Source organism: Petromyzon marinus, chromosome 70 (genome assembly GCF_048934315.1).
Source record: "Petromyzon marinus isolate PM22_M1 ecotype Great Lakes invasive population chromosome 70, UKy_Petmar_22M1.pri1.0, whole genome shotgun sequence".
NCBI lineage: Eukaryota > Metazoa > Chordata > Hyperoartia > Petromyzontiformes > Petromyzontidae > Petromyzon > Petromyzon marinus.
This window is the reverse complement of record NC_133736.1, coordinates 3,793,395-3,803,066: the sequence shown is the minus strand read 5'-3', so window position 1 is coordinate 3,803,066 and position 9,672 is coordinate 3,793,395. Positions and strand designations below refer to the sequence as shown.

The 9,672-nt window shown below is 54.7% G+C and overlaps 1 protein-coding gene across 1 annotated transcript; it reads right to left on the bottom strand.

Annotated features, from left to right (window-relative positions):
- Window positions 1-220: 220 nt before the first annotated feature.
- Window positions 221-7,004, bottom strand: LOC116957203 (large ribosomal subunit protein eL39). Its single transcript, XM_032979217.2, has 3 exons — window positions 6,885-7,004; window positions 4,462-4,565; window positions 221-479 (listed from the first exon to the last, which is right to left on the bottom strand). The coding sequence occupies exons 1-3, from the start codon at window positions 6,885-6,887 to the stop codon at window positions 431-433; spliced, it is 156 nt and encodes a 51-aa protein (XP_032835108.1). The 5' UTR covers window positions 6,888-7,004; the 3' UTR covers window positions 221-430.
- Window positions 7,005-9,672: the final 2,668 nt, after the last annotated feature.

The window sequence follows — 9,672 nt, the reverse complement described above, 5'->3', positions numbered from 1 at the left end:
AGAATCGACACGGGTGTCAGCCGCGAGCGGGAATCGAACTCTGGTCGCCGGGGGGCGGAGGTGGGGTTCGTAACGCTGAACCACTCCACTCGCGCTCCGAACGCGCGTTCCGAACAACACGAGAGAGAGGGAGAGAGAGAGCCGTCGAAAGGAAGTTTTGGAGAAATCGCCGCGGCCCAAGGAAGACGGGAAAGTAAGGCGAGTCTTGGGGGAGGCAGCGTTGCGTCTCAATCAGGGTTTATTTCAAAAGCTCGACAGCCCTGGGCTTGGCATTGGGGTGGGGGTGGGCGAGCGGACGACCATGTGCGGGGGCGAGGAGTGGTGGGGCGAGGTCGCCGCTGCGGTCTGTCTGCGATTCCCTGCGGATGTTGAGTCCACCGCCTCTCCACCCCCACCCCCCCTCCTCCATGGAGGCCCCTCCTCCTCCTCCTCACAGGCCCAGCTTGGTGCGCCTCCAGTGCCTCCTCTTGGAGTTGTACCTTGGGTGAGGGGCGGGAGAGACGGAGGGCGGGTGTGAGGGGCGGGTGTGAGGGGCGTGTGTCGTGTGAGGGTCGTGTGTCGTGTGTGAGGGTCACGTGTGAGGGTCACGTGTGTGTGTGAGGGGCGTGTGTCGTGTGTGTGGGTCGTGTGTGTGTGCGAGGGTCGTGTGTCGTGTGTGAGGGTCGTGTGTCGTGTGTGTGAGGGTCGTGTGTCGTGTGTGAGGGGCGTGTCATGTGTGTGAGGGGCGTGTGTGTGTGTGAGGAGCGTGTGTGTGTGAGGGTCGTGTGTCGTGTGTGAGGGTCGTGTGTCATGTGTGAGGGGCGTGTGTGCGAGGCTCACGTGTCTGTGCGAGGGTCGTGTGTGTGTGTGCGAGGGTCGTGTGTGTGTGTGAGGGCCGTGTGTCTGTGCGAGGGTCGTGTGTGTGTGAGGGTCGTGTGTGTGAGGGTCGTGTGTGCGAGGGGTGTGTGTCTGTGCGAGGGTCGTGTGTCGTGTGCGAGGCTCACGTGTGTGTGAGGGGTGTGTGTCTGTGCGAGGGTCGTGTGTGCGAGGCTCAAGTGTGTGTGTGCGAGGGGCGTGGGTTGTGTGAGGGTCGTGTGTGTGAGGGTCGTGTGTGAGGGTCGTGTGTGAGGGTCGTGTGTGTGTGTATGAGGGTCGTGTGTGTGAGGGGTGTGTGTGTGTGTGAGGGTCGTGTGTGAGGGTCGTGTGTGTCTGTGCGAGGGTCGTGTGTCTGTGCGAGGGTCGTGTGTGTGCCTCAACCAATGGCACCTGGGTCTGTCCCTCACGTGGCCTTATAAGTGCACATAGCCTGGCACAAGCGTAAACCATCACCACGCAAACTCCCGTCATCTTCGCAGCGGCTGCTTATCGCTAACCGTCAAACCAAGACGGTGGTCACCGCATCATCGCCGTGCGGCGCTTTCAGAAGCGCTGCTTCTGCGGCCGTCTGGAACGCTCTTCCTGTCGATATTATGAAGCCACTAGGGAGCTATGCTGCACTTTTAAATCATCAGCGTCTAGGCTGACAAACTCATTTCTTTAGAACTACTTCTTGTTGTTGTCTTTAGTTTGTTATCGATTCACACGGTCACACGGTCGGCTACGTACGGTGCCACAGAAGTTCCAAGATACATGCACGCACACACGCACACGCACGCACACACACACTTACACACGCACACACACACTTACACACGCACGCACACACACACGCACGCACACTCACACACGCACGCACGCACACACACACACGCACACACACACTTACACACGCACGACGATTGCCAAACAACGGTAGCGACGATGCAAGGCTGTGTCCGTATCTCCCGGCACCTCGTTGGGGCGTGCGACGAGGTGCGTGGGAGATGGGGGAGGCGTGGGAGTCACGCGGCGGCATTGATGTGGGCGGGAATAATGGCGGCGCGGTGATCGGGGTCAGACCGACGCCGTAATTGCGTCCCGCCGAGATGTTGACTACCTCGCCTGGTACACAGGAGGTCGTGGGTGCGATCCCGACCCTGTGGATGTCTGCCGCTGTATATTTGGCGTCTGCGTCTCCCTCATCATCATCATCACGGTAGCTGTGAGATGTTGACTACCTCGCCTGGTACACAGGAGGTCGTGGGTGCGATCCCGACCCTGTGGATGTCTGCCGCTGTATATTTGGAGTCTGCGTCTCTCATCATCATCATCACGGTGGCTGTGAGACGTTGACTACCTCGCCTGGTACACAGGAGGTCGTGGGTGCGATCCCGACCCTGACGATGCCTGCCGCTGTTTATTTGGAGTCTGCGTCTCTCTCATCATCATCACAGTGGCTGTGAGATGTTGACTACCTCGCCTGGTCTACAGGATGTCGTGGGTGCGATCCCGACCCTGTGGATGTCTGCCGCTGTTTATTTGGAGTCTGCGTCTCTCACCATCATCACGGTGGCTAGGAGACGTTAACTACCTCGCCTGGTCTACATGATGTCGTGGGTGCGATCCCGACCCTGACGATGCCTGCCGCTGTTTATTTGGAGTCTGCGTCTCTCTCACCATCATCACGGTGGCTGTGAGATGTTGACTACCTCGCCTGGTACACAGGAGGTCGTGGGTGCGATCCCGACCCTGTGGATGTCTGCCGCTGTTTATTTGGAGTCTGCGTCTCTCTCATCATCATCACAGTGGCTGTGAGATGTTGACTACCTCGCCTGGTCTACAGGATGTCGTGGGTGCGATCCCGACCCTGTGGATGTCTGCCGCTGTTTATTTGGAGTCTGCGTCTCTCATCATCATCATCACGGTGGCTGTGAGATGTTGACTACCTCGCCTGGTCTACAGGATGTCGTGGGTGCGATCCCGACCCTGACGATGCCTGCCGCTGTTTATTTGGAGTCTGCGTCTCTCATCATCATCATCACGGTGGCTGTGAGATGTTGACTACCTCGCCTGGTACACAGGTTGTCGTGGGTCCGATCCCTACCCTGTGGATGTCTGCCGCTGTTTATTTGGAGTCTGCGTCTCCCTCATCATCATCATCACAGTGGCTGTGAGATGTTGACTACCTCGCCTGGTATACAGGAGGTCGTGGGTGCGATCCCGACCCTGATGATGCCTGCTGCTGTATATTTGGAGTCTGCGTCTCTCATCATCATCATCACGGTGGCTGTGAGATGTTGACTACCTCGCCTGGTCTACAGGATGTCGTGGGTGCGATCCCGACCCTGACGATGCCTGCCGCTGTTTATTTGGAGTCTGCGTCTCTCTCATCATCATCACGGTGGCTATGAGATGTTGACTACACCGCCTGGTACGCAGGAGGTCGTGGGTTCGATTTGACCCTGACGATGCCTGCTGCTGTATATTTGGAGTTTGCGTCTCTCTCATCATCATCACGGTAGCTAGGAGATGTTGACTACCTCGCCTAGGATACAGGAGGTCGTGGGTTCGATCCCGACCCTGACGATGCCTGTTTGCGTGCCTCTCTCGTCTAGGGTAGTGTACAGTGATGTAGTGTATAGGGTAGTATATAGGGTAGTGTATAGTAATGTAGTGTATAGGGTAGTCTAAAGTGTAGTGTATAAGGTAGTGTATAGGGTAGTGTAAAGTGATGTAGTGTATAGGGTAGTGTATAGGGTAGCGTAAAGTGATGTAGTGTATAGGGTAGTGTAAAGTGATGAAGTGTATAGGGTAGTGTATAGGGTAGTGTATAGTGATGTAGTGTATAGGGTAGTGTATAGGGTAGTGTATAGAGCTGTAGTGTAGAGGGTAGTGTATAGGGTAGTGTAAAGTGATGTAGTGTATAGGGTAGTGTATAGTGATGTAGTGTATAGTGCTGTAGTGTATAGGGTAGTGTATAGAGCTGTAGTGTATAGGGTAGTGTATAGTGCTGTAGTGTATAGGGTAGTGTAAAGTGACGTAGTGTATAGGGTAGTGTAAAGTGATGTAGTGTATAGGGTAGTGTAAAGTGATGTAGTGTATAGGGTAGTGTATAGTGATGTAGTGTATAGTGCTGTATTGTATAGGGTAGTGTATAGAGCTGTAGTGTATAGGGTAGTGTATAGTGTAGTCTATAGTGATGTAGTGTATAGTGATGTAGTGTATAGGGTAGTGTATAGGGTAGTGTAAAGTGATGTAGTGTATAGGGTAGTGTATAGTGATGTAGTGTATAGGGTAGTGTATAGGGTAGTGTAAAGTGATGTAGTGTATAAGGTAGTGTAAAGTGATGTAGTGTATAGGGTAGTGTATAGTGATGTAGTGTATAGTGCTGTAGTGTATAGGGTAGTGTATAGAGCTGTAGTGTATAGGGTAGTGTATAGGGTAGTCTACAGTGATGTAGTGTATAGTGATGTAGTGTATAGGGTAGTGTATAGGGTAGTGTAAAGTGATGTAGTGTATAGGGTAGTGTATAGTGATGTTGTGTATAGGGTAGTGTATAGTGCTGTAGTGTATAGTGCTGTAGTGTATAGGGTAGTGTACACAGGGTAGTGTAAGAGGAGTCACCGGATCGTGTTCCCAGTCTTCATGCGGATCCACTGGGGGATCGGCCGATTCTGCTTCTGCTTCTTCGCCAGGAAGCGCTTGATCTTGAACGTCTTGTGCGAGCTCTACGCGACACAAGAGCACACAAATGACCCCCCCACGCAGCCTTGACACACGGCTTGGGTGCGACTGCTGCTGGTGACTGCGCCGCAGACGAGCACCGGCACACGGCGGGTGGCTCAGCGACCACGCCCGGCCGCCTTTGTCTCCCCGGCGGGCGACGTTTACCACGCAACGCCGCCGCCGCAGCAGCAGCGGGTACTCATTTGAGGCCGAGTCGACCTAGGGGAGGAGGCCCAGGGACCGGTTCGGATAATCGTCACCGGTCGGCTGACACTTATTTTTCCCTGTACTACACACTATACACTACGTACAGAGTGCTTCAAAAAAATGTTAACACTTCCGCTGAGATAACTTCAAAAACAGCACCCCCACGATAAATGTTGGGCCTCCAGAGACCACCTGGGGAAGATTCCAGGCGCGCTAATGTTGACAACGCTGGCGAGAACAAGCAGGGGAGAATCTTTGAAGCTATTAAACGTCACGTTTGTTATCGTCTTACAATTGCTTTATCATTAAAAGCGATAGTCCCCTGTAAGTGTTAACGTTTTTTTGAAGCACCACGCGTGTGTAGTATGCCTCGGGTCAAAATACTTTTTGACAAGTCGCACACGAGCGGCGGTCACTGAATCGACCAATTCACAGGCGACGTTTCGAACCACGGGCCTCGAGAGAGCATAGACCCCCCTTCACAAATCACCCTCACACGTTGCTCAGCGGAAATCCACCACCACCCATCATCTCGCTATTAGAGACAGTGCCCAGTCTACTGTAGTCGTGACGTGTGAGACAGTGCCCAGTCCACTGTAGTCGTGACGTGTGTGAGACAGTGTCCAGTCCACTTTAGTCGTGACGTGTTGTGAGACAGTGCCCAGTCCACTGTAGTCGTGACGTGTTGTGAGACAGTGCCCAGTCCACTGTAGTCGTGACGTGTTGTGAGACAGTGCCCAGTCCACTGTAGTGGTGACGTGTGAGACAGTGCCCAGTCCACTGTAGTGGTGACGTGTTGTGAGACAGTGCCCAGTCCACTGTAGTGGTGACGTGTTGTGAGACAGTGCACAGTCCACTGTAGTCGTGACGTGTGAGACAGTGCCCAGTCCACTGTAGTCGTGACGTGTTGTGAGACAGTGCGCAGTCCACTGTAGTCGTGACGTGTTGTGAGACAGTGCACAGTCCACTGTAGTCGTGACGTGTTGTGAGACAGTGCCCAGTCCACTGTAGTGGTGACGCGTGTGAGACAGTGCCCAGTCCACTGTAGTCGTGACGTGTTGCGAGACAGTGCACAGTCCACTGTAGTCGTGACGTTTTGTGAGACAGTGCACAGTCCACTGTAGTCGTGACGTGTTGCGAGACAGTGCACAGTCCACTGTAGTCGTGACGTGTTGTGAGACAGTGCCCAGTCCACTGTAGTCGTGACGTGTTGTGAGACAGTGCACAGTCCACTGTAGTCACGCCGTGTGTGAGACAGTACCCAGTCCACTGCTGGAGTGGGCGAGGTGAGGTCGTGGTGAGGTTGTGGTGAGTGCGAGGTGAGGTCGTGGTGAGTGCGAGGTGAGGGGCTCCGTCCACCGCTGGACTGGTCGTGGTGAGGTCGTGGTGAGGGCGAGGTGAGGGGAGGTGAGGGCGAGGTGAGGGCGAGGTGAGGTTGTGGTGTTGTCGAGGTGAGGGTGAGTGCGAGGTGAGTGCGAGGTGAGGGCGAGGTGAGGGCGAGGTGAGAGCGTGGTGAGGTCGTGGTGAGTGCGAGGTGAGGGCGAGGTGAGTGCGAGGTGAGGTCGTGGTGAGTGCGAGGTGAGGGCGAGGTGAGTGCGAGGTGAGTGCGAGGTGAGGTCGTGGTGAGTGCGAGGTGAGGGCGAGGTGAGTGCGAGGTGAGGGGCTCCGTCCACCGCTGGGGTGCTCGTGGTGAGGGACCGCCGTGTTCCAAGTCAAAAACAAAATGTGCCGGTTCGTTTCGGAAGCGAGATCGTCGTTGTCGTGCAGTGGACAGAGCAACGAATCGACGCGCGGTGGTGATGGTGGTGGTGATGAGCGACAAGATGAAGGCAGCCAACGTTAAATCTCCTCAGCCAGGCCGCGACTTTTACCGCAACGGCGGCCTACGAGGAAAGGCTTCAACCGCTGGGCAATGGCGGGGGGGTGAGTGGCGGCGGGAGATTTTTTTTATCTCCCCTAAATTTTGTTTCAATTAAGAAATAAAGACGATAAAAAGCGACGACATCGCAACATGAATCCCCAATGGGCGAACTCGGGAGGTGTCCCGGTCGCGATTAAACGCGGCGATGGAGGCGGATGGCGATGGATTTGTCGCGCGGGAGTTTGTGCCTCACCATTCTGAGGGGAGACGACGACGAGGCGGCGGCGATGGCGGCGGAGGGGGAAAGGAGAGAGGGAGAGAGGGGGAGGGGCGAGGTGAGTGAGAGGGAGGGAGGGGGCGGGGTTAGAGAGAGGGAGGGGCGGGGTTAGAGAGAGGAAGGGGCGGGGTTAGAGAGAGGAAGAGGCGGAAAGGGGAGGGGTTAGAGAGAGGGGAGGGGCGGGGTGAAAGAGAGAGGAAGGGGTGGGGTTAGAGAGAGGTAGGGTCGGGGTTAGGGGCCGGAAGGGGCGGGGTTAGAGAGAAAGGGAGGCGGGGTTAAAGGGAGGGAGTGGGAAGGGCGGGGTTAGAGGGAGAGGGGCGGGGTTAGAGAGGGGGGCGGAGTTGGATAGAAGGAGGAGTTAACGGTGCGTCATGACGTCGGCGCTTACGGCGGACCGCACGTCCGCCGTGCGCGGTGACGTCAGGGCGCGGCCGTGCCGACGCTAGAGAGAGGGCGGCCGCGGTGGCATCATCGGCGATTGATGACGTCACACCGTTTGGCGGGAACGGGGAAGGCGGATTGTGGCGTGACGTCACCGCGCGCGTGTGTGTGCAACCACGTGGGGAGCGGTGGTGCAGCGGTTAGCGCTACGAACCGGGCCATCCGAGTTCGATTCCCGCTCACGGCCAACGATTATCTCGAACCGGTCCTGAGTCTCCTCCCCTAGGTCGACTCGGCCTCAAATGAGTAACCTGGTGCGGTGTGTAGCAAACATCGCCACTGGGGGAGAGACAAAGGCGGCCGGGCGTGGTGCTGGCCACCCACCCCCTCGTGTGCCACAGCGCCGGTAGCCTTCATAGGCGCTGCTCGCTAACAGCACTTGACGTCACATTTCTCACCCCTCCCCCCCATCGTCACACATCGTCACAAATGTCTGACCCCCCCCCCTCCTAGGTGCGTGACGTCATTTATGGACGATCCCTTGGCACAGTAGGGGATCACAGCTGGTGGTGCATCGGCCACTCGTCTCAGTCGGTCGACCCGTGGCACCTGCTGGGTCTGCCCCGTGACCTCCTGGTGCACCTAGCCTGGCACAGCAGGGGGCACAGGTGGTGCATCAGCCACTCATTTCAGTCGGTCGACCCGTGGCACCTGCTGGGTCTGCCCCGTGACCTCCTGGTGCACCTAGCCTGGCACAGCAGGGGGCACAGGTGGTGCATCGGCCACTCGTCTCAGTCGGTCGACCCGTGGCACCTGCTGGGTCTGCCCCGTGACAATCGTGGCCTCAAACGTGCACCTAGCCTGGTACACAAGCGCCGTGGTGACGTCACCGCCACTTAGGTGACGATCCCGTACGACGCTAAGATTGCGGCGTGACGTCACACTCGCACAACCGGAGGCGTGGTGACGGAAGGCGCGGAGGCGGATTTTGTGCGTGACGTCAGCCTGCGCTTAAACGCGTGACGTCACGACGCGTGAGACTCTTGTTCTTTGCGGAATGACGTCACCGCGTTCGGTGTGCGAGGGTGACGTCACGCCGCGAGGTGGTACGACGGCGTCGAGAAGGCGAAAAGGGAATCTTGGTTTTGACGTCACCGTGTGAGTGTTGATGACGTCATACGCGTGGTGACGATCCCATCCGACGCCCAGATTGTGGCGTGACGTCATTGGCAAACCTGAGCGTGGCGACGTCACGCCACTTCGAGAAAACGGGTTGTTTAGCGTGACGTCACCGCGGTTGCGATGACGCCGAACGTCGCGTGGAGAATCGGTGCTGTTTGCGGAATGACGTCACTGCGCGTGGCGTCACGAAAGTTTCGAGATGGGAACGAAAACCCGCGCAGCGGCGTGACGTCATCGCGTGGTTGCGAGAAAGGAACAAAAGACCGATTCGAAGCGTGACGTCGTCGTGCGTTGTCGACGTCACGCCGCGCGGGGCGACGCGGTGACGTCACGACGCACGGCGATCGTCACGACGCTGAACCCCGCCCCGTGCGTTCACAGCGGTGTGTCAGCATTGCGCAATGTCGGTAGACGTTTCGGGGCAATGGCCCTTCTACAGAGCGCACGTGTTTATACTGCAGCGAGTGGGGTTTTTTGGGGGGGGGTTAAATCGCGTAAATATATAAATGTTGTTGTGTCATGTGATTGGCTCTTTCGGTAAAGTCACCACGTAGAAGGGAAACAATAAAATAATAATTAAAATAATAATATTATATTCTTGGTTATTTCGGTAAAGTCACCACCACGTAGAAGGGAAACAATAAAATAATAATTAAAATAATATTATATTCTTGGTTCTTTCGGTAAAGTCACCACCACGTAGAAGGGAAACAATAAAATAATGAAAAATAATAATATTATGTTATTGGTTCTTTCGGTAAAGTCACCACGTAGAAGGGAAACAATAAAATAATAATTAAAAATAATAATATTATATTCTTGGTTCTTTCGGTAAAGTCACCACGTAGAAGGGAAAAATAAAATAATAATTAAAAATAATAATATTATATTCTTCGTTCTTTCGGTAGTCACCACCACGTAGAAGGGAAACAATAAAATAATTAAAAATAATATTATATTCTTGGTTCTTTCGGTAAAGTCACCACGTAGAAGAGAAACAATAAAATAATAAAAAATATAAAACGATAAAATTCTCACGACGTTTCGACTGCAACACAAGCAATCATCATCAGGTGTGAAAACCACAGCAAGAACAATTTCAAATTTTCCGCTTAATTTAATCGACTTTTTTTAAATAAATGTTTTCTCCTACAACATCAGAGTTGCAGCGCCACATTAAATACGCACCTACAATGACTAA

Coding starts and splice junctions, on each gene's coding strand:
- LOC116957203 (XM_032979217.2), bottom strand. Junction 480..4,461: donor AAGACTGGGAACACGATCCG/GTGACTCCTCTT, acceptor CCCTCACCCAAG/GTACAACTCCAAGAGGAGGC.